The 27781-nt window shown below is 44.4% G+C and overlaps 2 protein-coding genes across 9 annotated transcripts in view; one reads left to right on the forward strand and one right to left on the reverse strand.

Annotated features, from left to right (window-relative positions):
* LOC133140343 (multiple C2 and transmembrane domain-containing protein 1-like) overlaps positions 1 to 7065 on the reverse strand; it is a 171698-nt gene extending 164633 nt beyond the window's left edge. For all 8 annotated transcript variants that reach the window (XR_009710007.1, XM_061260227.1, XM_061260221.1 and 5 more), the window contains exon 1: positions 6465 to 7065. Coding sequence is in view for 7 of the 8 variants with exons in the window: in XM_061260227.1 (XP_061116211.1) it covers positions 6465 to 6980 (516 nt within the window). In the remaining variant the exon portion in view is untranslated. The remainder of the gene's footprint in view (positions 1 to 6464) is intronic.
* An 8625-nt stretch (positions 7066 to 15690) lies between these two features.
* fam81b (family with sequence similarity 81 member B) lies at positions 15691 to 27613 on the forward strand. The gene is made up of 8 exons (XM_061259393.1): positions 15691 to 15737; positions 17252 to 17459; positions 18129 to 18247; positions 20811 to 20940; positions 22076 to 22182; positions 24494 to 24629; positions 25223 to 25418; positions 27390 to 27613. The coding sequence occupies exons 1-8, from the start codon at positions 15691 to 15693 to the stop codon at positions 27521 to 27523; spliced, it is 1077 nt and encodes a 358-aa protein (XP_061115377.1). The 3' UTR covers positions 27524 to 27613.
* Positions 27614 to 27781: the final 168 nt, after the last annotated feature.

Raw genomic sequence — 27781 nt, forward strand, 5'->3', positions numbered from 1 at the left:
CCAACCAAGAGGACCAGAAGTCAGTGTTTCATACGTTCCATTACAGCAGACAAGCTCAGTAAAGCATAGAAAAGAATTTGAATCCAAAACAATTACGTATTTGACCCAGGGCAGAGCAGGCCCGTTCATCAACGCTGGGTTTCAAACAAGAGCGTAGACCCCTAACCGACTGAAAACTTCCATACCGTTGTCAACTCGTCCAGGGAATCATAGGGCTCACATGCACTTCACCCTACAGAGCTTCACCCGGTAGTGATCCACTCGACACTGCCATGGTCCAGGAAATTTTTTAAAACACTGCAATATGTTTTATTGTGCCTCCGCCACACACACTTTTTTATCAGATTTTAGATTACTTTTAAGTACATTCTTGCATTTTTTATCTCTTTTCCTAAAGGAGCCTTTTGAAACTAAACCACTAAACCACAACCGGCTTAATAGTCTGCAAAGCAATCTGGGATAAACAATCAGATAACGCTTTCGTCGAAGAATAGACTTCTTTACAGCTGAACGGATTTACATACAGAGCTGAGCAGAATCTCAAACAAACAGGCTTTAATAGCAGTCTGAAATTGATACCGGGATATCCTCCCAGGACCCGACAATTCATTTCTGCCCCCTTAGGGGACATGTGTCTGTGGTCTTCATCTGGAAAAAGTACATATTATACTCTGCTGAAACGTACACTGCACAGGGCATTACATGCAAAACTTTTTTGGAATGTCATCCAAGACACTTATTATGTCAGAAAACATTTTTTTATTCTTCCGGGTTTCTGGAGCTCTTTCACAACGTATAACGCAGAGCTACATTCCCCCAAACTGCAGTTCAGCCCCTTCACCGTCCCCCAAGAGCATTCCGGAAAATCTCAAACCAGATCCACGGGACAAATGTGCATTCATTTAGTCTACAGTCATTGAAAGAGGAGGTGCTGAATAAAATGATAGTACACTGACTCTATGTGCCCTGGATGCCATCCAAAGAAGCCATGGGCCAACCTACAGCTAGTGCCTTAGGAAGTGCCCTCAATAAAAGGTATGTATTGGAAGTCATTTGAGGCCTTAAATATTCATTCATAAACCACAATATTTGCTGGCCTCCGAGTTTCTTTTTCTACTTTTACGGTTTAACAGATTCACCTCAAGGTGGCCGTGAGCAAGGTGCAGACTCTTCCGGAAATAACCTGTGCGTCTGTGATATGTCTGGACTCTCAGAGAGACTTGAGGGCAGAATGAGCACACCAGACAGACACAGCCAACGGAAAGAGAGCGATGTTTTTCTTTCGTTTTTAAAGAGAGAATAACCAAAGACTTCTGAAACGGTGTCACTTGACCGAGGAAAGGGGGCAGCATTGTCTGTTTTGAAGTCGGATACATCCCGTTTTTTTTCCTTTAAGCTCGCTGCTCTCACACATAAACAGTGTATCGATTTCCCCCGATGGTGTAATGCGTAATCCTATATCTCTCTCCTTACAGGCGGTGACAGGTAAACAATCACACACAGCCGCCGGTGACAGGAGCGTACAGTACGCCCCCCTCTCCGTCCTCCTGCTGAGACGCTCTTTCTTCCTCCACCGTAAAACGCGCCGTCACATCCACACAAAGGTTCTGACTCACAGAGCCCGATTGAAGGAGGATTCGACCCGAGAAACGAGAACCTGTGAGGTGAGATCGTGCCGGCGGGAGGCCTCCGGGAGAGCCTCCTTGCCAACACGCCAACGCTCGGCAGATTAAAGGGTTTCCAGCGGCAACGGGGGGCCGCCGCGGAACAGGAGCTCATCGACTCGAAGCCGCGGTGGGCGGAGCAGGTCACGTGACTACCACGGTGATGAGCAAAAGGCCTTTCTGCATGTCTGAGGCCTGAGGCCAGAGCCGATGGATGGTCTGTGCTGTAGGACTGAGGGCCTTTTCAAATCAATCAAAAGGTGGCTGCTGTGACTCCTGACGAGCTGAACATGCCGTGGAGTGGCCACAACAGGCCGGGGTTGGTGTGTCTTATACCCATTTTAAGGTTCTCCGTGCTCCCTTTGCTGCTCTAGTTTCGAGAGAAATTCCGGTTCCAACATCACCTTTCTGACACCTAATCCATAATAGAGGTGGTCCCATGGCTGGGTGAAGCCACCCCAATTTATTCCCCGTGAACCAGATATATAGTTCATTCATGTCACATTTTTGCAAACTTGTTATGTCACGATTTATGTTTGTTTCATCTTATGTTGGTCCGTTCATTGATTAGCATACACTTTTTTGTGTCTTTCCGCAAACCTTGCGTACATGCTTTCTCTCTCTCCCTTGCTGTCACTCACGCTTCCCTAATTGTCTCATTTCCCCGTGTCTACTTACTAATCTACTAACGTTAGATCAGGATTGGGTAATACTAGCATTCTAACTATGTGTTTTTGTTTACCTTATGTTTCTTGTTTATGTCATTAACTAATTTACTAACGCTAGGGCAGGATAGGTTTATTACTAATGATTACTAATTATCTTGTTAACTTGATTTCCATTCGCATGCTGCTCTCAAGCTAATTGTCTGCACCTGTCTACACCTGCATATAAGCTCAGTTCCATGTCATGTCTTTGTGAAATTGTTGCCTCCTGTTCATCAGTGCACTTTTGAGTGGTTTTGTCAATCCATTGTTTACCCGTTAAGATCCAAGCCTGTTTATTGGCCATTGCTATTGACTTCTATTTTGCTGACCATTGCCTGCCTGTCCCATGAACTTTTGCCCTGCGGAACGGACTTCGTTCTTGACTCTTGCGCTGTCATCGTCTCCGAGCCTGCCTGTCGTCCATCTGCACTACTGCCCCGCCGACAGCTTTCCTGGTTACTGGACTTTTTTGCATGGTGTACCGATTTCAACACTGCCTTCTCCGTCTACTGTACTTTGGTTTTGGCTGGATTGTACGTGTATGAACTTTGCTTGTTTTTCGACTACGCTCATTGGACATTCACAACATAGCTTGAGCTGGTCAAACCATGTTCAGTATGGAGCTGGTCAACCAGCTGCCAGCTGTTTCAAAACCTATTTTGAGCTGTATTTTTTCAGCAGGGCTGTCACAGTGAAAGATGTGGACTGAGGGACCGGCAGATCTAGAAGCTGCCGCACAGCAGTCTCACCAGGACACCTGTTAATTGGTGCCATAAAAAATTTACCTGCCAGTTTTTTGGAAAGGAAGTGAACATCATCTCAGTTTGAGAGGTGGTTGGTGGGAAACTGCACCCCTGTATTCTCTCAGACACTTTGCAGTAACATCCCAACTGAGAAAGCAGCACATGAGATTTGAATCTGCACAGAATTTACACGTATTTCTGACTAGCAGACTTGTCAGTGGGGTGGTTTCTCCGCTCCCAGAATGTTAAATATTTCAGAGGCCCCAATGCTCAGAGCATTGATAGCCTTGAAAATGTTGCCTAAATGCACGAGTCACACAAAGGAGCGTCACAACGCCAGTGAGAGAGCTTAATAATGGATTGAGCTAGTGTAGGATCAGGCCCAACTCTTCACCAAGGAGACAGCAAGACCTAGATTAGGGCTGCCTAAGCCTATTCCTGGAGATCTACCAGATCTACCATCTACCAAATAACCTGCCATCCTGCAGGCTTTAATTTCAATCCTGATTTGGCACACACTTCATTCTACTAATTTAAGGCTCAACAAGATCTCTAGCTGTTGAATGAGGTGTGCTCTATTAGGGTTGGAGTGAAAACCTACTGGACAGTAGATCTCCAGAAACAGGGTTGGAAGGTTGTGAGCAAAGTGGGGTAATTTCTGTTTGAATATTGGGGGGGTTGAAGAACTGAAATCCTCTCGGGGGTCCAGGGGCATGCTCCCGTTAAGAATGTTTTTTAAACAACAGCTGTGAAATGATCCTTTCTGCTGGATTCTAAGGGCAAAATTCGTCAGACTTACGCAGATCAGCACATCCCGAACACAACATGAAATCCATATCTTTATCATACAAAATTATTTTACTCATCATCATGCTTTATTATTGGGGGGTGGGTTATTTGCCCTTTTTGTAACCCCCCTATCCCCCCCAGAAACTACACCCTTGGCAGTGAGAACATCTAACGTAATGTAGGCACAAATACCCTGGTTTCTAGAAGGTCAAAGCATCAGTCTCCAATCTCCAACAGACAATCTATTTTAGTCTGACTGCCCACCTACCCCCCTCTGAAATAACCCTGAAAAACTGATATAGCAAAAAGAATGGGAAAAGCATATTTGCATAGCTATGGCATTGAACATGAAGAGTAAACAACAAACCTAACTATGTTCCAGATCTCTTTTCATAAGCATCTCCTGGGACATTCTTCCAAGGGAAACTAAACAGACTGGAAGATTTGTGGAATCAGAGTATGTCACTGGATGATTCTGGTACACTTCCTTTGGCTAAAGGATAGTAAATGAGAACCCGTCTCAGACATCCACTCCAAGTGGCATATGCATTCTTTTATCAGTTAAAACCCGAATCACTGAAAACTGACCAGCTCCGCAGACCCAATCAATTGAGCTTGTGAGCTGAACTGAACCCTTTAAATCCCTTTGCCAGATCCGAAAAAGACAAAATTGGTACATGGTTTTGTTAAATTCCCATGAAGCTTCTTGCCATCTGTGCTATGTTAACTATTATGCCTGCCCGTTTTAGCTGACCTTGTCCTGCCTTGTTTAGCTGACCACAAAAAAATGTCCACAACTACCAATCAGAAGCAGATTAATATCCAGTAAGGGGGTCTTGAAACAGAAAGTTGTCAGGAATGTTTGAGAAATTGGCTCTTAATATGTTTCGGATAATAGGTACGGTTCATGAACCATATCTACAGCAGGTTAAAGGTAATGTCGGGCATAAAATCTATCTTGTAATTTTGCCATCCTCTTCCAGCGTCCAAAAATGTGTAGGTGGAGTCCTAGTGTGCTATTCTGAAGTCAAAATGAGATCCTACATATGATAATAAGCTTTTATACTGTAATGAGGTCATCTCAATTGATATTTGCCAGGCCACAGCTACAGAGGGAGAATTAAATATTTTCTTATTTTTCTTTTTTAAAATACATTAAATAAGTCGTTTTAGATGGTGAACTGAGTAGGGCGTGATTTATTCCCCCAGAAAAATCTTTCAGTTGACAGGTGATGAGACCGGACCAGCCGGCAGGAAATGAGTGCGATATCAACCGGGGAAGTGAAACTCACTTCAAACAGAAGCAGGCGATAAATTACGCTGACGCTCAGACCTGGTTAAGAAAGAGCCTTCGTTCACCAGATCCACTGCTTCAAGCAAGCCAGTGATGTTTTTTTAAAAGGATTCTATTTTTAACACTGCACTCCAAAGAAATACAACAGACAGGTTCCATGTTCAGCTGATGCCTTTCGAATGGAGACAGATTGTTGCTTAAAAGGACAGTTAATGTGTCCTGTCGTCTTCGCTGGTCAGAGGGTCTGTGGCAGCCAAGACGTGGCAGAGAGAATAAGTAAAGTGGGGGCTTATTTTTGAGGGGGGCGGGGGGGCTACAGCCTCTGTTGGCATCCCTCGGTAACTTCAGCAATGTCACATCAGCACCACACCATGGCCACAGCATCGTAATCCCATGCAAGCCTCTCTTATTATGACACTAGCATAAGCAATTCAGACGTTTATATCCGGCGTTTTTAAAATGATGAACTGCACTTCAAGGGTCGTCAAAAAGGGTTTCGTTTTTCAAAATCTCATTGTCCGTCATCCTTTGCAAAAAAAACAACTTTTTCTATAGCGTCAGATTTAAGACCAGTTTAGTAAAAAAGCAGACATTGCACTTAGGGAAGGTTATAGCTAAAATATCTAAACAACGTCCCGATGCTAAGCAATTAAATCCAATACTACTGCTCCAAAAAAATGCATGCTTCGAGACGAAGAATCACCTTAAAATTTTAAGTTTCTGGTATTCTGAGCCCCATTAGCTGTTGCACAAACTGCCCCTGCATGGCCTGCTGTCTGTGCGGTCCGCACCAAACATAAAAATATCTAATACAATTTAGTAATGGGTAATAGAACTAAACGAAATTGCACAAGATGAACAGTCATGTATACTACTAGCAAGACACAACAAAAGTTATAACGACGGGGTTGCAAGTTGTAGCGTACAATATTGGCATTGTGACACGTGTGTAGCAAACATAGATACATAAATACCCGGTGATAAATTTCCATTTCGGGTTTCCTGTCTTTTAAGTTGGCTAAAAGTTAATGACGGTGCATTGTGTTTGATCCTTAACTGTATTGCTAAGCAGTAGCATGGGCTAGCTATGTTTGTGGGTAAAAAATTAATGCATTCGGCTATCACTGCTCGCACATTTTTATCACACGATTTTCACTTGACAGCAGTCGGCATTATCTCTTCGGTGTTTAATTCATACCTAATGTGCGCCTGGTTTGCATATTTTAACTGGTAGTCGAAACTAAATGTGTGGCATATTATTACTCACAGAATCACTGGCGTTCTTACGCAGCTGTTCATCCACGCCACCGGCGCCAGAGTCACCCACCACCAGTTTCTCAAAACAAGCCGACCCCAGTGACGAGCTTTTCTGGTGGGACAGCACCAAATGTGACACGATATGCTTTGGGCTTGCATGTCCCGGCAGCTCATATTTCGCCGCCGTCTCTACGGCCGTGGTTCCGAGCGGTTTCAGCGCATGTCCTTGACTGCAGCTTGGGTCCGGTTTACCGCAGAGGGACTTGTCACCGTCAAGAGGCACTGGGGCAGAACAGCAAAGATTGGGCTGGGACGAGGAAAAGACGCGGTCCAAAACCTGCCTCTTTTTCTTCCTAAACATCCATATTCCCGTCTCCTTTTTCCCTTCCGCGCTCCGACGTTCGGCGCCCAGTTTGGGGCTTAAAAACGGCTTGGTTTTCTCTTGAAAATTCTTCCACATCCTTTTCTGATAGGACAGCGCTTCTTGCTCGCCGGCACTACTGCCGTCCTTTGGTTTTTCATCCATGCTCCACAAACAGCAGCCAGCCAGTCTGTTAGGCGCGCAGCAGAAGGAATGGCACGAGAAGAAGCGGAACACGCGCACGCCGATCGATTGCCAGCTTCAAGAAGAAGAAGTTGAAGAGAAAGGAGGGGGTGTCTATTCCTGTATGTCCCGTGCGTACATCAATTTCTCTAGACCCAGGAAGAAATTTTCATTTCGCGATTAACATCAGCACGGTTCAGAGGGCAGTATTTTAAACGGAACTGCAGACATGCCTGTGTCGTCCTAAGTGAAATAGAGCAATATCTCTGCTGGTACGGACCTCAAAGTTCTTTCCCCTCGTAATACAACGTTCTATATGCAAACTGCAACGGGCTACGTGACGGTTCAGCTAGGCTATACATGACCTTAAAGCAAATTCCTTGACCTGTGGCTTCTGTGAACCGGCCATGAAAACCTAATCAGAATTTAATGGTGCCTGTGAGATTACATAATACATACAGCGCATTATCATCAATATGTCTGCGTAATTCATTAGTATTATCATATTTCTCACCGAATACATTGACGGAATGGTGCGCCTGTAATAGTGTATGTGGTTGGCTTTAATGAAACGTAAAATGAAATCGTGCAGAGTCCTGTGTCCACGCTCAGGAGCTCGCTCAAAGTTACATCTACCTTTTTCCGAACATCTCCGTTAACCTGTTTTTGGATGCTGTGGCGCGCCTCCCGCTGGCCGACTGTTGCAATGACAGAACATATTATGTTATTACCCTGTGAACGTCAGCTTAGTTGCCTGTGATGATGATAGGGCAGAAAAAGGCGATATAGAACATTTGTTTGCGTCCTATTTCAACATATCAAAATGGTTTCACATGCATTACGTTGACTGTTATTAGGCATTCTTCACATCCTGTTCTCATAGCTGTAATTGCGTCCAGGTTTTTATTTTATTACTATAATAGCACACCGGTCCTGCCACCTGGTCTTAAAATATAGACTATTGTGTATGTGCTCAAGTTAAAGTGTGTTCAGGAAGTTTGTTCCACCTTAGGAAATAAAAATAGTAATCTCTAATGCGGTAAAGCTCTAATGCTGATTTGTGGAATATTTATTCCCAACTGGAATCAGCAGTTATAGTTTACTTTGTCCGCCTACGCAAACATGCAATCTATCACCTTCAGCATAATTCATACCTAAGGTACTGTACATCTGAGAATATATAAGGATGAAAACATGAAAGTACAGCTGGGAATAAAACGATTCAATTTGTACTCAATCGAAGTACAACTACACGCTGAGGTCACAACAGATGAGTCATTGCACCGCAGTGGCCTGGCCGTTAAAGAGCCTGCCCTTGGACCTAGGGCTCATGAGAAAGCTTGCCTGCTCCGTGTCTCATAACTCATAACCAGTGAGATGAGCTCATCCGCGTGACGGTGGAGGTGACAAGACACCTGAGCAGTGGAAGCTTCGGTGGTAGCACACACAACCAGAAAACCCAGAGCGCAGAGACGTGTGAGAGGAAAGCGTGCACATAGTTATTAAGGCCGCCCTTTGCACAAGGCGTGTCAATCAGGCGTGGCAGGAGATGTCTGGAGGTGTGAGGTAGGTGTGCGGAGCAGGTGAAACACCTCAAACTGCAGCGAGACTGCATCAGATTCTGTGCAGGTTCTCTCCAACACCTTACACGTGCCCTTCATGGGACCTGGTTGGGAGTACCATGTGGGGGCAGCCTGCAGCCAGGGCCTAGTGGTTAAGGTTTAGTCTTCGCTGTAGCCACAATAACATCTGCACAGCTGCTGGGCCCATGAGCACGGCCCTGAACCCCACATTGCTCCAGGGAGGATTGTCTCCTACTTACTGTAGTTTAACCACAGTAAGTCGCTTTGTATGAAAGTGTCAGCTAAATAACTACTATGTAAATAACTATGTACTGTAATGTGGAGGGTTGGGTTCAGTAGGGCTTGTTGCATACGGTAACATCTAGTCTTCACTCAGGAGAGCTTCTAACCACAATGCACTGTAAAGTACATCAGCTAAATTCTAGATAATTCCATCTATTCATTTTACTGGAAAATGGAAGCATTTGCTGACTCAGCATGTGTTGGGGAGGGGGGGGGGTGGTTCTACAGGCAGCTGAGAATTTAGCGGTCCCCCCAACCTGACCCCCATAATTCTATTTACTACAAATTGTGTTTCTTCTCAATGGCCTCTGGTTAAATAGTGAGTTGATAAAAGTAGACAGAGACACAGATGTCTGGTCCCTGGCTGCTACCCAGTTAAGCAAACCAAACTTCACAGTTTTATTGAATTTATCCTGTAAAATATTATAATGTATATAAATAGTATAATGTAATTAGGGTGATGGATGGCTTCCCTGTTCTACTGTAACTGCTCTTCCTTAGACAACACCCAGAAATAAGAGAGAAGTAATGCTCCCTGAGAAATGTCACTGTTGATATTACAGTTTCCATCGAATAACACGGCTCAGTTGCCTACATTGAATTTATTTTGTGGTGAAATTGCCAATCGACAGCTTGTCGATACTCCTAAGAAATGACAGAATGATCGACCCCTCTAATGTTGGTTAGCAAATGTCCGACACACGCACACCTCTGGGCTTATTAGCCGTGACTGCCTGTGCACTCCTTGCTGAAATCCAAATGCATTGCTACACATTAGCGTCTGCCCGCTGGGACTCTGGACTAGGGCTGACCTGGTTGTCTGCTGAACATAAATAATCCAGACAGCACAAACAAACGGCGGGCACGATTAGCACAGCAATCGCCTCCGCGGCGGCAGTTTAAATATGAAGCTCATAATGAAGTGACAGAGACGTGTAGGTGGAAGGACAGGGGCACATTCTGTGTGATCACCATCATAATTCAGTCTCTGAAGTGCTTGTGGGATGTGATTGGAGGGCGTGACCCCTGTGTTAATGATCTCCCCTTCATTATTACAGTGCATTTTCTTGCAGGCCTGACAACGATAACGGCAGATATGTTCCATGGGGGATGCTTGTTTCTCTGCCTGATTCACTTCTAAGCAATTTGCTAAGGTCCTCTAGAAGTTTTTAAAAGACTTGAGTGCGGTACTGAACATGGTACTTGAAAAAGTTCAAGTGAAGAGGACCAGTAAGATGTACCTCCTGGGTGACACTCAAATCGTGACAGAGTACATGTTAAAGGGATGTTAGCTCCAGCAGAATACACTATGAATGAAAATTATACAGAAGAATAATGACTGATAACACGGACTGAACCGGAGTTGAAAGATAAAATTAGTCTGAAGAGCTGAGAAGCGTACAGTGCTTTAATCATGGGTTGCAATCATCTATTCGGCTCACAGCCAGCCATTAAATCAAAGCCTTGAAAAAACATGTAACAGCCTAATGCAGTCAAATATTCTTTAGTCAATACAGCCCACATATCTAAAGGTAAAGTTGATCTCTGAGCTACAATTTTAAGGTAAGATGCTACGCTGTCCAAAAGGGAAAAAAAAGGAAAATGCACACCTTGTTTAGTGAGGTGCAGACCCTGGAATCTTGAAACTTAAAACTTAAGACTTAAGGTTGCACACTCTTAATTCTGATGCAGTTATTTAATTGCCAAATCTTCAGCAGCAAAGCTGCCTTTGTTACGGCTTTGACACAACAATCAACTGGCACACACACATACCCAAACAGACGATGCTATGCAATGGCACAACTGCGATGACAGTGTTCCATCAGAGGTAGGGAGAGGCTTGAGTGTGTCCCTGTCTCCAAGGGCTACTCCATTATCAGTCTGCAGACTGGGTCCACAAAGATAGACACACACACACACCCGCACACACCATAGAGAACGGGATAGATCTGATGTCGTTTGGTTCCAGTTTCAAAACTCAAAACATCAAAAGGTGGTTCAGTCTGTATTCATTAGGCCAAATAGTAACACAGAAAAAACTTTTACATTGACACAGAAGGCTTCTTTCATGTAACCTTTTCTTGTTGCTTCAGAATTGGGTAGAGACTGTTGTCTTGGTGAAAGTTGCCTATTGTCTTGGTTCAAATGCATTTTCTTTTGTCAGGGGAAGGCTATTGGGTTTTTGCCAAACAATATACAACAAAGTGCCACATGCAATCATTGAGATATATTCATTTCATTTCATGCAATTCAAGCCCACATAACTGTTATTTTTCATCTTCATCTAAGTGGAAACACTTCCAGTAGTTTGACACAATGTAAACACAAGTGATTGTACCGTTGACTAGCAGGAACAGCTAACCATTCACATACCTGACATCGCGTCTCTAATACCTTTTGAACGCATCGCTAGTTTGGCAAATGTTTGTCGTGAGCCAAGAAGCGAGGCTACCATCGAGTTTAAAGCACTATAAACTCGCCGCACGCATAAAGAGACGGAGACTTGGAGGCCGTCCAACGGGCGAGCGAACTGCTTTGAAGGAAAGATGCGCTGACACAGTGTTTCTGACTGACTGAGTAGGCACTGCGAAATCAGGGTTTGACATAATGGTGGCACACAGAATTGATTCTTTACATTATTTATTTTCTTCATAGTATTCCTTCACTACACTATAATTTTTATTTTTTTTACATTATCCATTAATGCTGCTGGATATGTAGCCGACAGAAGCGATTGTGATGATGGGCCTACTTTTCCGGAGGGAAACGATCGGCTGATACCACGTATTCCTGAATATGAACGCTCACCCAATTGATTTTTCCAAGAAATGTCAGCTTAACTTTCCAAAATAGAATTCCTATTATGAATCCTGTTTAAATTGAATAGAATAATTCATATATAGGTAGAGGGCGGCACGGATGGTGCAGTGGGTAGCACTGCCGCCTCACAGCAAGGAGGTCCTGGGTTCGAATCCCCGTCGGCCGGGGCCTCTCCGTGCGGAGTTTGCATGTTCTCCCTGTGTCTGCGTGGGTTTCCTCCGGGTACTCCGGTTTCCTCCCACAGTCCAAAGACATGCACGTTAGGCTGATTGGAGAGTCTAAATTGCCCGTAGGTATGAGTGTGTGAGTGAATGGTGTGTGTGCCCTGCGATGGACTGGCGACCTGTCCAGGGTGTATTCCTGCCTTTCGCCCAATGTATGCTGGGATAGGCTCCAGCCCCCCTGTGACCCTGATCAGGATAAGCGGGTTCAGATAATGGATGGATGGATATATAGGTAGGCCTACTAAACTAAATAAAGTAAGGCTGCAGGCAATAGTCATTGGAGATTCTTTAATGTATGTGGCACACACTGAGTGACTGCACCTCTCTCCTCTCTCCTCAGAGATAGAGATTTCATTTTTTGCATTCCACTTTAATTTTTTATACTATAACACATTTTCAAATGCGTATATACAACCAGATTATAGGTGATTTGCAACCCCATATCGATTTCAGTTTGGATTCATTCTGGAACAAAATAATGCAAAATCCCTTGATACGCATACCTGTATACAGCATCATTTACTGGTATCCCTTAGTGCAGGGGTCGGCAACCCTGGTCCTGGAGAGCCGCAGGGTGTGCTGGCTTTCGTTTTTACTTGGCATTAATTGACCAATGAAAGCCGTTGATTACACAGTTAACTCACCTCACCTGGTTTCTTGGGTCTGAATCGGTTGCTTATTTTAAGGTGGAGACGAAAGCCAGCACACCCTGCGGCTCTCCAGGACCAGGGTTGCCGACCCCTGCCTTAATGTAACACTTACATTAATTATATTTAACTTATATTGTTAACTCATATTATTTGTTTTTTGTTAGCCATAGTGTTTATTCATGAAAGGCTATAAACCTACAGGTGCATTTCATTATTGCACAGTGCAATTTCATCTGTTGTTGTCACTCACAGTGCCGATCCATCATTCTCCTCCAAGAACCCGCTTCTTTTCATAGCTGGTGCTCTTAAAGGGACAGCACATCATTTTCATTTCAGTGTTGTAGTGATGTGGAGGATATAAGCTTCAAACAGAAGGGGGTAAATATTAAAATGGAGGACCTCCTTTGACTTTCTTGGGGTGGGCAGGGCTGTGCTCATTTGGGTGGGTGCTAGTAATGGGAGTGGGCAGATTGTGTGACAGTATGTTTCTGTATACATTTTTAATACCTGTGCTTTGGGGTTCCATGGGCTGAGGGAACAGTATTGGTCAATCTCCTGATTCACAAGAGTGTTCTACACCTGGGTGAAATACGTAATTGTTTTGCATTCAAATACTTTTCTGTGCTCGATTGAATTTACCTGGTGCAAATTAGCCACCAAGAGGACCAGAAGGTGGGGATTGTACTTTCCTAGAGTATTTCATAGGTTCCAAGACATCAAAAAAGCTCAGTAAAGCATAGTATTTGAATCCAAGCCAATTACGTGTTTGACCCAGGTTTGCTTGGGAGTAGACAGTTCAAATAATTTATATTCACAGTCTCCATTTTTTGTCATGGTGCCATTAGCAGGGAATGTCTGTGAAGTAATTACCACAGTGCTAGGCCTTCAGGAGTTCCCTCTAGAGATTATGGAAGACATGCCGTAGACACACTACATCATCTAATGCTTCTTACCGCTGTGAGAAAGTTCTCCTGGGAGTACAGACGTCCCTAGTAATTCACTGTATTGAACCTTTGAAGCCTCTAAAAGGCAAATCAATTTTGCATAGGAAAAATGCTGTTTGCATCCCCCACCTCCATCCAATAAAAGCCCCCGTAGTGGCTTAAAACAGAAAATAATTTTGAAGAACAAGATGTGAGTTTTGTGTTTTAACAATCTGAGTATCTCAGCGTATCGGTCTTTTATTGGAATATTGGAAATTGCTAATGTTTTAGCCGTAATTTCATTGCTTTTTGCAAATTTATATTTACAAGTAAACGTGTTTCACTTCTTGGCCAGGTCTGTTGAAGTGTTGCATCTCAGTAGTACAATGCTGGTAAAACAAAGGCTAAATTAAAATTAAAATAACAAAAATTAGAATAGTAACACACCAGTAGCTGCTGCTGAACTGTTATGCAAAGTGGGAGAAGTGGTTGTAAAGGTCACCATGTATTTTTTATTGACACTCTAAGGTACTTTGATTCTCTTGCTCTCCAACAAAAGCCGCTCTGCTTGTTGTCAGTGATTTCCTCACTAAGCATGGCTGAAATCAAAGTACTCATTCATTCATTAATCAAATAATTCATTCATTCAGTGTTGCTGGGCCATTCATATAAGGCAAACCTCCTCTATTTCTCACAACACACCGTCCTCATTTTGTGACAGGCAGAGCTCAGCCATCTCAGCCTGCTCTTCCATAAAAATACACGACTTGTTACGGTGACAGGTGGAAGTTGTGTTACCTGTCTGGTGAATTTGGGGATATATAAGCGTCCCTTATCTGGCGGAATGAAATTCTTTCTCTCCCGGTCTCACCTGCACAGACTCTCATTGTTAGCCCATTCTCTCTCTCTCTCTCTCTCTCTCCCTCTCTCTCTCTCTCTCCCTCTCTCTCTCTCTCTCTCTCTCTCTATCTCTCTCTCTCTCTCTCTCTCTCTCTCTGTGAACAACGGAATGAGTAAGAACAGCGTTCCCTTCTCCCGGGAGATATGTCAAGAAGCATGATGACCCAGGAGCAACTCCAGGACACAACTATTATTTACACTACAGTTGTCCTGAAGCACAGTTTGTTCTCATTATTTCTGTGTCTCTCTCACACCCTCCCTTTCTTAATTTCTCTCTACCCGTCTCTCCATTCTCATGAAGGTCTATTTCTTCCTACCTCTTAACATTACAAAACATGACAAGAACGGGCCATTCAGCCCAGCAATGCTCGCATTCTCCTACCTCTAATGTGTACCTAATGCTTAGTTTACCTAAAAGCTAGATAGTGTCTAGCATCGCTTCAAGCCTGGTCTTGAAAGCTGACAAGAGTTTCTGCCTTTTTCTTAGTTTTTCTTTCTCCCTCCATTTCTCACAGGCACCGTCTCCATTCAATCCTACCTCTTCTATCTCCCTCTATTTCTTTCACCCTTGTTTTTCTGAACTGGTTTGAGCAACATCATTTTCTTGAGATACAGTATCAGGTTGTCAGGAAGGCTATGCAGTGTCAGACACACCTTAGCACAGGTAACCAGGTGACCAGCCCAAACACATTCTACACTGCGTACTGTCAAGGGAGCAACTGTTGACACTTTGTAAGTACAGTAATGCTGGAGAAAATATTTCATATTTTAGTTTTGTGGAGGACTGTTTATTATAATTAAATGGACACAAATGCTTGAAGTGGGAAGTTTTTATACATATTGGTGCCATGAAGGAAAGTAAGATGTCTACTTTAGATGCTAATAGCTTCTGTGGAATCTAAGTATTTGCTAAGGATTTGGTAATGTTTAGTTCACTAAAGCACCGCTTTAGTCTACTAAAGATTAATTAAGCATTCATAAAGCACTTAAATCTTTTTAAATATCCAGTGAAACTGACACTTTATGTTCTATAAAAATAGCTGTCAGATATTGCATGACCTCTTCATTTGGTGTGGTTCTTTATAAGATCTAAGCAGCACTTAACCAAATGAAAAATGTATTGCCAGACCAAAATATCAGTCAGTAAAGGAAATATGAATCTGACTTGTAGTAAAGAGATACATAACACCGTCAGCAAAGAGTTATATATATATAGTCCAAATCTTCTCCGAATTATAGATTGATGGTATGAAGGATATTGATCTGCTGCCATCCATCTTTTACAGAAAAATCTGCTTCCACGAAGAGGAATGGCGCACGAGACAACCATGCAGCTTAGTAAACCCGACCCTCACAAGTACGCCACAGTAACAGTCTCAATGTGCATTTACGGCTCAATGAATGACTCTTACCATGACTGTATCTTACCATGAAAATAGTATTGCATGATCTGAATGTTAGTTTTTTTTATAATCACTTCCACCCTAATCTCACAAGCTTGTGCTCAATTTTCGAAACCTTAGACACAACACTCAAAATGGTAACACAGCCCGTTCGCCTGTTCAACACATGCGTCGTGCATTCATATCTTTGAAGAAATCTTGCACTTCCAAACTCATTGGTTCAAATTCCTCATTCTTCATTAAATACAATAGGAACATTTGTTTAGATTGCCCGCACCAAAGATACCTATAGATTCACTGTTTCATTGTTTATACAATACTTAAAAAGTAAATAGTATACTTTACTATAGCATGAAAAAATACTTGATACATGTTTCAATATGGTCTTTTTGTGGTTCTAAATAAAAGGAATGGCGGAAACAGTAGAAGAGAGTGGAATCATTGAAAAAATCAGAATACTGTAAAAAATGTATATAATTTTGATTATCCATTTTGAGTTTTGTGTCTACAGGTTTGAACCTCAAGGTCCTGAAATTAGTGTCAAAGTGATTGTAAAAAACTGTAAAGCAAAACAGCCATGAACACCAAAAACAGGCATTTGATTTATTTGTCCCACTCTGAAGTTGTCCCTCTGCAAAAACATTCAAGAGGATGACAAACTGCATGGGCAGCAAGTCAATTTAAAATCTTGTTTTGGGAATTCCCTGGAGGGCTGTGAACAAAAGCTACCAAATGTCCTTCTGGCGCATGGAGAAGCATAAAGAGGCACACTCAGAAATAAAGGCACAGTGGAGGTATATTCTTGCTCTTTAAGGCACTCATTTCAAAAATGTACCCTGAAAGTACAACATTTTTTAATTTGGGTATTATTAAGTACAAGCAAAAAAGATTTGAAAAATAATAATTATGTATTGCTGGCTAGGGGTAGAATGCCACCCCACTGACAAGTGTTGATACTGTACCTTTCTTTCTGAGAGCACAGGACGTAGGCTTTCTGAGAGTGCATGATGTAGGCTTTCTGAGAGCACAGGACATAGGCTTTCTGAGAGTGCATGATGTAGGCTTTCTGAGAGTGCATGATGTAGGCTTTCTGAGAGTATAGGATGTAGGGCTGTTTTCAATGCTTGGAAAGAGTACCAAAGTTCCATCCTGAAGTAGAATGATTTAATCTGTGCAGAGCATGCACCTTCTGGATCTACAGTAATGTGTAATGGCAGTCCTGTCCAGTGTCTGCTTTGCAGCATTCTTTATTTGCATTGTTTCTACACACCGAGAAAAAAAAGGAAAGCATTTATTCCTTAATCACCATGTAAAACAACGGTATAATTGTTCTCATGGATATTCGCTAGACACTCGTTATATTCGTTAGTCAAAATGATTTAAATGACCAGTCAGAATTTTGTAGTCAACATTAAAAGCTGTAATTGAAATTTGAACATCAGAAATCACAATATATCCTGTTGTGCAGGTCTGATTTCCTGGAGGGCAGACTGACCAATCAGGAGCGCACCATGACCACCTTGCTGGAGCAGGCCTTCCGCGTGAAGGAGGAGGTTATCGCCAACCTGCGCGCCACCCAGGACTCTGTCCAATCAGAGGCTCTGTCCCACAGGCTCCTGGAGAATCACATCCAGACCATCACACAGATCGTGAAGCAGCTCAGCAAAGATATCGAGGCATGCCTCTTCCCTGCCCGGCTCTCAGACTCAAAGAGCTACTCCTGCCTGGAGACGGAGCACCAGAACAGCCTAATATCTCACTCTAACCCCAGACATTTTGTGTGCGATAAACTATTCTTTTTCACAACGTCTAATAAATGGCTGGCAGATTTGGGAATGGGTGCCAATAGGACCATTTAGATGAATAAATATGTAATATAGGAATGGTGCATATAAGGGAAATTAATGAAGTGAATCAATGCCAATTTCCTCATTTGCCAGAATGGCCACTGGCAAAGTGATATTAGACAGCCTAATGAAATAAACAGAACCCAGTAGATTTATATTGCAAACGGCCAAGAAAAACAATGCCTCTGCAATTGAGGAAAACATCAGTCAGTAGAGTCCAGCAAACCTGAACAAAGATCATTAAATACATTAAAACAAACACACTTTTTGCTTTTGAAATGTATTGCAACAGGACTAACATAAGGTGATAGACTGGAATGGACCATACACCATACACCTTTGTATTTATTTCCTCATGGGAAATGGTAAATATACTCCAGCTCTGTGTCACTTGGCTGTCCTGTTATAGTATGTATCAACATTGTATGTTTTACACCAGCTGATGTAATTGGCTTCATTTCGGAACCCCCACTCCTTCCCACCCCTTCCCCCCACCAGGTATTGGAGACCCAGATCATCCAGAGGGACAGCATCACCTCAGGGACCAGTTTTGCTGTGCAGAGCCTGGACCACAAGAACCTGGCAGGGATAGGGGACCTCCGGGGCAGGGTTGCCAGGTACCACAAAATCTCCTTTCATGTACAGAACATTACATTACATTAAATTAATGGCATTTGGCAGACGCTCTTATCCAGAGCGACGTACAACAAAGTGCATACCTATAACCAGGGTTAAGTGTGCTGAAATACCCTAGAGGGAAGTACAATTTCAACTGGTACCTGTACAACAAAGATAAGGACCAGGGCCTATTTGAATTTTATTATTATTATTTTATTTTTTTTAAACAAACAAATAAACAAACAAACAACAAAGCAAAAGCGACCAAACTACACTATCCAAACACTGCTTACCAAGCCAACTAAAAATACCAATACACAAATTAAATCACAAAGACAACAATTAAGGTTCACAGGGAGGTAGGGAGGGATGGGGAGAGGTGCTGCTTGAAGAGGTGCGTCTTCAGTTTGCACTTGAAGGTGGGGAGAGATTCTACAGTTCTGACCTCAACAGGGAGTTCGTTCCACAACCATGGAGCCAGAACAGACAGTAGTCGTGAGTGTGAGGTGGAGGTTCAGAGAGGGGGAGGTGCCAAGCGGCCTGTGGAGGCTGAACGAAGAGGTCTGGCAGGGGTGTAGGGTCTGATGATTTTTTGTAGGTAAGCTGGGGAAAACCCCTTAACTGCTTGGAAGGCTAGCACCAATGTTTTGAATTTGATGCAAGCCATGACAGGCGGCCAGTGGAGGGAAGTAAGCAGGGGGTGACGTGTGAGTATTTGGGAAGGTTGAAGACCAGACGAGCTGCTGCATTCTGGATAAGTTGGAGGGGTCTGATGGCGGACACTGGGAGGCCAGCCAAGAGGGAATTGCAGTAGTCCGGGGGGGACAGAACCATCGCTTGGACCGGGAGCTGGGTCGAGTAGGGGGTGAGAAAGGGGAGGATTCTCCGTATGTTGTATAGGAAGAAACTGTATGACCGGGTCACCGCCGCAATGTTCTCGGAAAGGGACAGTCTGCTGTCCATCACCACGCCGAGGTTCCTTGCACTGGGTGATGGCGTAAGTGTGATATCCCCGAGGGAAATGGAGAGATCCAGATGGGGAGAGGTATTAGCAGGGATGAATATTATTTCAGTCTTACCTGGGTTGAGCTTTAGATGGTGGTTGTCCATCCAGCTCTGGATGTCACTCAGGCAAGCAGAGATACGGGCTGAAACCTGTGTATCAGATGGTGGGAACGAGATGAAGAACAGTGAGCTCCATAATGTTTGGTACAAATGTTTGGTACAAAGATGCATTTCTTTTCTTGATTTGGTTATGTACTCCACAATTTTAGGTTTATAATCAAACATTTCATGTGTGGTTAAAGCACTGATTCTTGGCTTTTATTCAAGGGTATTTTTTTACACATTTTGGTTTCACCACGTAGAGAATAACTCAGGCCACCCAATGGAGCTCATTATATGTAGTATTTAGTCTTATGTCAAGATCACCTGTATTTATAATCTGACCTAAAGCATATGATGTTATAGTATAGTAAGACAGGCTTGATCCTTGGGTCTGCAGTATGTCCAATGTACTCTGCACAGGCATGTGAGACTATATTGGTTCATTGGCAGGTAGATGAATTGCTCCAATATTCAGGAGTGGTAGGCCACGCTGTGCACTGCCACAATTGTCTGGACATGATTAAAGGACAGCCTGTTGCGGAGAAGGTCACCAGGGTGCAGACAGACAGCCAATGGCTGAGTGATTCGATAGATTTTCTACCCAATCGAAACTCTTACAGCTACTCCTCCTCCATTCATTACTTCACCAAATGGCCCAGAACTTTCCCCCAAAAGATGCCACTTGTCTAAAAAACTTCTGCCTTCTCCATGTCAAGGCACACCTATCCATTCATAAGTAGACACATAAATAAATACACGTACATACGTATCCCCAAAATCTTCAATATTCATAAGATGTTGTTTTGTGTTCACATTACTAACATACAGGAGAATTGAAGTCTTTGCAGCTAAGAGGTGAATGTTTGGAGGCATTACGTAGCTAGCCAACATCTTCATGAATGCTCGGTAATGATGTAAAATGAATGAACATATTTACTTTGTGAGGCTCTGAAAACAGGGTACTTGAAGAAAAATAGCATAATAAAAAGCTTTCTGGTCGTAGTTTATGATTAAAATGACATCCCAAGTTTAATAAATTTCCTCATATTAATTATGGTCGATCCATGTCGTCATGTTTTCCCCCATCCCCTTATACTGCACATTAATTACACTAGCAAGGCCAAACCATCTCTTCCCCATAATGTATTTATATGGGCTTATTTTACAATGAATCGTATGAAAACTTCAGAGCACAATTGTTTCAGCTACCAGTTGTGATTGTTACATTAGCATATGAATGTTCAGTTAAGAACATTTTAATCACATATGAATGTGATCTCACAATTTAAAAGATTAATACAGTAGTAATGTTGCATAGGTAAGCATTTAAAAAGTACTTCCTGGAAGTTCATTTACTTCGGCAGATGATGGCTTCTTATGGTGGCACTTCACTTGCGAATGCGTAGCCATTTTCAGGGTATTTCAGAAAGAACCGATATTGGCCTCATCGCTCAGGTGTGACGCGAGTATTGCCAAGCTGTCCGGGGACGTGAACGCTCGGGGCTCAGAGGTCCACAAACTCCAGCGGGAGGTCCTGGAGGTCCGGGCGGGGGTGGAGGTCCAGCTGAAGGAGACAGAGCTACAGGTGAGAGCCTCTACTGAACCGGGTTAGGGTAGAACAACGGGTCCCAAACCTATTCCTCCAGATCTACCATCCTGTAGGTTTTCACTACAACCCTAAAAAAGCACACCTCATTTAACAGTTAGAGATCTCGTTGCTAATTAGTAGAATCGGGTGTGCCAAATTAGGGTTGAAATGAAAACCGACAGGATGGCAGATCTCTATGAACAGGGCTGGGAATCACAGGTATAGAAGGCTGTTTGGGCTTGAAGACGGCTTCAGTCCACTCTAAACTTTCAATGGGTAACAGCTAAAATCCTCTATATCTCTACGAAAAGAGTAATGCTCTTATTGCTTTAACTTTATGTGCCTTGTCATGGGCTGTATGGACATTTTAAACCGTAAAAAGAAAGTTTCTGAGACACATTTCAGCCAGAGAAAAAGTGGTTGGACAGAAATAATATAGACTCTGTAGCTGATTGGTCGGTCCTCTCCATTAAGAGCACCATTTTCTCCGTGGGTAATCTCTGCATCCATCTCCAATTAACTGGATCTGCCACATGGCTGTCACCCATGAGAAATGGCTACTGCACTCAAAAGCCGTCTCCTGGCCCTGTCACATAGATTTCCAGGTAACACAGATGCCATTGATCCTTACTGGAGCACTTGACTGATTATAGAATAAAGCTGTCACGCTGCATTATCTGGTGATTTGGTGTAGAAGTGGGGCTTGCTGTGCCCACTCTGGCATCTGAGAGTAGAGTGAGTCATATTTATGTCTTTAATTACCTCGGTGGCAGAATCAGGAATGGGTGTTTGTTTTTTTTGGAGAAACCTCAACCTACCGATCCCACACAGAAGGGGTATCTTGTTTAAACTCTTTCTTTACTCTTTGTTCACAGGTCTGTATCCTATGTTGGGGAATAATGTGTGTTGACTGATTTTATCTCTCTGATTGCTTTCTCTCTTAACCTCGCACTCCATTGACCTCTTTCTACCACTGTCTCTCCTCCTTCTCACTTCTTAAAGCAACCCATCTTCTCCTCTCACCATCACCATCTCCATTTTCCCCCACCCCTCCTCCATTCTCACCCTGTCCCCTCCTCTCATTCCGCCCCTTTCTCGTGACCTCTCTCACACCCTCTGTCCGTCTGTCCAGCTGTCGAAGGTGGAGCGGAGGCTGGAGGCCTTGCTGTTGGAGCACAGCGGCAGACTGAGTAAGACCTACGGAGACCTGCAGAAGGAGGCACAGCTCCTCAGCGCCACGTGGGTCATATGCCATATTTCCATATTCTATAAATACAAATATTATCAGGTCTTTGGGTGAGGCAAGTTATGTTATGACTATGAGCTACCTATAGCTACCTATTTCTAGAGAGAGTGTCTATACCAGTGGTCCCCAACCCTGGACTGCTCAAATTGATTAAGTGCAGAGTAACAACCAGCACAACCTGCAGCTCGTCAGGACCAGGGTTGGATAAAATGTCTTGCCAGTGCTAAAGGTATCAGTAAATCAGGCTTTAACAATGTTTGAGTCCAGCAGAAATCAAATATATCCTAATGCTGTTTTAACATTAGAGAAACATTAGAGTAATTTAATTTCTAGAAAGCATGATACATAGACAGGCAGACAGACAGACAGACATGAGAGAGTTTGAACAGGGACACAGACCCCACAGTGGATGTGTTAGGGTAGCGACCCCACCCCACAGGGGATGTGTTAGGGTACCGACCCCACCCCACAGGAGATGTGTTAGGGTAGCGACCCCACCCCACAGTGGATGTGTTAGGGTAGCGACCCCACCCCACAGTGGATGTGTTAGGGTAGCGACCCCACCCCACAGGGGATGTGTTAGGGTAGCGACCCCACCCCACAGGGGATGTGTTAGGGTAGCGACCCCACCCCACAGTGGATGTGTTAGGGTACCGACCCCACCCCACAGGGGATGTGTTAGGGTAGCGACCCCACCCCACAGGGGATGTGTTAGGGTACCGACCCCACCCCACAGTGGATGTGTTAGGGTAGCAACCCCACCCCACAGGGGATGTGTTAGGGTAGCGACCCCACCCCACAGTGGATGTGTTAGGGTAGCGACCCCACCCCACAGGGGATGTGTTAGGGTAGCGACCCCACCTCACAGGGGATGTGTTAGGGTAGCGACCCCACCCCACAGTGAATGTGTTAGGGTAGCGACCCCACCCCACAGGGGATGTGTTAGGGTAGCGACCCCACCCCACAGGGGATGTGTTAGGGTAGCGACCCCACCCCACAGGGGATGTGTTAGGGTAGCGACCCCACCCCACAGTGAATGTGCCCATATCACACTGGGCCTCTCCCATTCCATCATACCACATTGGAAAGTTCCCCTGTGTATACCGCTGTTTGGGATGTGGAGAGAGTCACATTACAGGACAAACACCCCCTCTGTGCTACTGCAGAGAAAGAGGAATTAATGTCTTCAGTGGGCCTCCTGCTAGAGGACATCAATAAGCGATAAGACTGCCAGTTTCATCACAGAGAAATGACTCTGCATTGTTTAAGACTACAGCGTCTCTAAGAGCCACAATGCTCACCTTGAGGATTTCTTTAAATAGAAAACTGGGCTGTATCCTCCATCACATTCCCTTCATGGTTGACTAGGCTCTGTAAAACAGAATAGTCGCATCTGTTGAACGGCATACAAGTTGTAACAACATGAGCACAGTCAAGAGAGAGAGTGAAGCCCTGATGTTTGAGATGATTTAAGATGACGAAGCCTGGTGCTGCTAAAGCAGTTCATGACTTTGCAACAAAGTGTTTGTACCACACGTTGAATAACACAACGACCTTGCAGAGCAAACGAAGAAATGGCACACACTGTCCTTGAAGTATGGATGTGTCATCGGCTTTGACTGAGAATTTCTATTGAGCATACAGGGCTGAAAACGCTGAAAATGAACCTCAGTGGTCACACATTGATGAATTACAGATTAATCACATAAATGCATGTTTTAAACTATCCGTTTTAAGAAATGGTGTAGGAGGGTTGGGTCCACGCATTGGGCCGAAGTAGGGCCACCCAACCCTGTTCCTAGAGACGTATCGTCCTGTACACGGTGATTTCAGCACTAACCTGATTCTACTAGTTAGCAGCTGAAAGAGATCTCTAGTGGTGCTGTGTTTTAGGGTTGGAGTAAAGACCTACAGGACAGTAGATCTCCAGGAACAGGGTTGGGCAGCCCTACTCTATCTGTTGACTGAGCTGTGCTTTGTTAGGGTTGGAAGGAAAATCTACAGGACAGGAGATGTCAAGGAACAGAGTTGGGCAGCCCTGCTCTTGCTTTTGAATGATGTGTGCTGTGTTAGGGTTGGAAGGAAAACCTACAGGACAGTAGATCTCCAGGAACAGGGTTGGGCAGCCCTGCTCTTGCTGTTGAATGATGTGTGCTGTTAGGGTTGGAAGGAAAACCTACAGGACAGTAGATCTCCAGGAACAGGGTTGGGCAGCCCAGGGCCAAAGTAAGCGTTGCTGCTGGACGGTGTGCAGTGTGAGATGGCGATTTAACGCAGCGATGCGGGTTTCTCTCAAACACACAGGACGGCCGGTGGTCTGAAGGAGCTGGGCGACAGGGTGGACAGGCTGCAGGAGTGGACAGGGCAGCAGCTGCGCAGCTCTGCGCAGACACAAGTGCAGGGGGGACAGCAGCTGAGCTCCCAGCTGCAGAACAGGATGGTGAGTGGGCAGGAGAGGGGGGGGGGGGGGTTACATCAGTGACTGACTGCTTGTGTATGCATTATACCAGCGCTACTCAACTCCACGTCCCGCAGGCCGCAGTGCCTGGCGTTTGCACCTACCGTGCGCTATACCACCTGATTTCACTAATTATTTGACCTGCTTGGTTCAGATAAGCTAATTAGTGAAATCAGGTGGTGGAGCGCACGGTAGGTGCAAATGCCTGCAGACACTGCGGCCTGCAGGACGTGGAGTTGAGTAGCGCTGTTCTACAGGATGGTAGATTTCCAAGAACAGGGTTGTGTAGTGCTGATCTCGACCTGATGTGTCAAAAATGGTCAACTAATTTACTTCCCACCTGACATTGAGAAACTTTGCCACACAATTAGGTTTTTGGTACAAAAAGGAAAAGAATACAATGCCCATAATAAACACAAACACAAAATTACAATAAATAAACCGTGTTCAGGGTTCAGTAGTATACCGGTGACCAGGGGGAGCCGGACATCCTTGCAAATGGCTGCCTGTACTTGTGGCTAGCCTGGGGGTTAAAGGTTATAATGCAGAAGTGCATGCTGGGGGCGTGTCCACAGGAGGAGGTGGAGAGGAGGCTACAGGAGCAGGTTGAGCGGCTGTTTGTCCGGGTGGAGAAAGCAGAGGGAAAGCTGGAGAAGGAGCACAAGATCGACAAGGTGAAGCGCTCTGAGGACAAAATGGTCGCCCGCATCGCCGCCCTGGAGAAGAGGCTGTGGGAGGAGCTGGACCTCATCAGGAATGAGTACCACTCCGGTCAGTGTGACCCGGTCACGCACAGCAAAACATTCAGCGTCAACATAACTCTGACAGTGTTTGTTAAACTATAAGTGTCAGATGTAGTAAGACCACATGCAAAAGCTTTCAGCACACACACACACCAATAAAATGACCAATGATTGGAGGTGGAAAATCCAGGTTCAGAAAGTTTAAGCCTTCACCAGTATTTTGTGCATATCACCTGGATTTGCACAATTCTTTTGGTAGAACCAACAGGTTAAATCATCTGGCAGAGCTCGAGAAACACGGCAGGATTTTTACTTTCTGACCCCCGGACTTTCCACCTCTTGTATTTGTTTTGTTATTAGTTCTGCATGTGCTAAAAGGTTTTGCACATGCTAAAGGTATCTAAAGATCAAATGTCCTCTAATGTTCAATTTAACAATGAACATTTAACTGTGGTGATTATGAGTCCGATGCTCTTGCTGAGAGAGGCCTCCAAAGTTTCTCAAAGGTTTCCCAATCAAGAGGAAGGCACTGTTTGCATACACACTGTAATAGTTCATAATACTGTGACAGGGTGTGCTTTTTCTGGAGCAGGCTAAAATAATTAGCCAGCTAACTTCTGGAAAAGTTTTCAATTGGATGAAACCTTTGGACTAAAGCCTGAGTCTTAAAACAGTTAGGACAACTGTCCAGTCAACTCCTGAGTCCTGCTTTGAGAAATACCACCAATCAATTTGCTAAGTGCTTCATACAGAGACCTGACAGGAGGTAAAGTCTGAAGCTCATCAAACGCACTTCAAAATCCCAAGATGCGGGCAGTAATTCCCATTAAGCCCTCTGCGGAAAGTTTTGTGATACACCGTCTTCTGAACGCACCCTTGGAGTGCAAAGTATGCGTGCGGTCAGGATCGATCTTTAGAAAGGTCTCGATTAGCCGCGTTTGAGATGGGTGGGGTAATGCAGGCTGACACATCTGCAGTCAGCGGCGTCTCTCCACAGTGCCCGAGGGGGCTCTGTTCTAAACGAGCCAGGTTTCCGCCCTTCATCGTTCTCCTAATCAATCGAGGGTTGCAGTCGCCGCCGTTGTTAACAGGCCTTCCGATTGTTCCTGCGGCAGGCGTTTAGTGGATCTTACTGGGACGCCCTGACAAACCGCTGAGGCCATGTACTGTATTAATATATACAATATAACAAAAAAAGATAACATAAAATTAGATGCATAACAGAGCGGTAACTTTCACCACACTGACGTCTCTGATGAGATTAACCCTTTTAGGCATGAGGGCACATATGTGATTAGAATGCTCTTAACACAATATTCCAATCCAACAATCACTACTTGTGACTGAATGCAATGGAGTTTCAGAACACAGACTTAGATCTTTGAAAAATCTTTCCAAAAACACCTACTCTTCAAAGGGTAAAGTAACTAAAAGACCAGGTATGGAACAGTCTATGTAAGGGGGCTCCCAAATGCTGATAAGGTGGAGCGACTGTACAAAGCCGTGGTTGAGAGTCCCTAGAGTGAGAAAACGGTAAACCGTTAGCATAAACAACCCGGCGCTAAATACCTGCAGCCCTGGCCTGTATCTGTGTGGTAAATACAGGCAGCGCCATCAATCACCTCCACCGCCGTCTCCAGGGAATGAGTGGCGATCGCTAATCCACCATCCTCCCGTCTGCCCCTCTAAATATTTCTTGATGAATTTCCATTTTCACCTTACAGGTTCCATTAGACCTTGCCGGGAGCAGAGGATGGCCCCCCCTTTTCTCCCCTGTTCTTCCTCCCATTGGGGACTTTTTTCTCGCCAGTTTGAGGTTTTTTTTAGTTCATGTAATTTCTTCTTGGCGCTTGTTTACCTTCTGGGTCTTCTGATACTCCGTAAAGCGTATTTACGACAGTCTTCTGTAAAAAGTGTGAGACAAATAAAAGTGTTGAAGAGGTGGACAGGAGGGCGTGGGTTCACGGAGCATTTCGGCGTTTTTCGTTTCTCCGGACAGGGTTCCAGTCCATCCACGACGCCATGGGCTCCCTCAGGCAGATCGGAGACACCAAGGCCCGCATAGATAAGGAGCACCTGCAGAAGGACATCAAAAAGATCCGGAGGAAGGTGGTGGCCCTGCAAGACCCGTGAGGCTTGGCCCCGATCCATGCGGCCCTGCAGACCAGACGCTGGACGCACGGTCGTAAGGTCTGGCCCCAGGGCCTGCCAGGTAGAGGCAGCACTGACATGTTGATTGAATGCTGAACCGAATCGATCTTCAAATGGAGAAGCTTGCAGTTTTTCTTCAACACTTTGCCGTTTATCAGCAATAAATGTCATCTCCCCAGGTACAAAACTTTGTATTCAATATTGTGGAAGCAGCGTACAGCCCGGGGGGCTAAAGTGCTT

This window comes from Conger conger, chromosome 11 (genome assembly GCF_963514075.1).
Source record: "Conger conger chromosome 11, fConCon1.1, whole genome shotgun sequence".
NCBI lineage: Eukaryota > Metazoa > Chordata > Actinopteri > Anguilliformes > Congridae > Conger > Conger conger.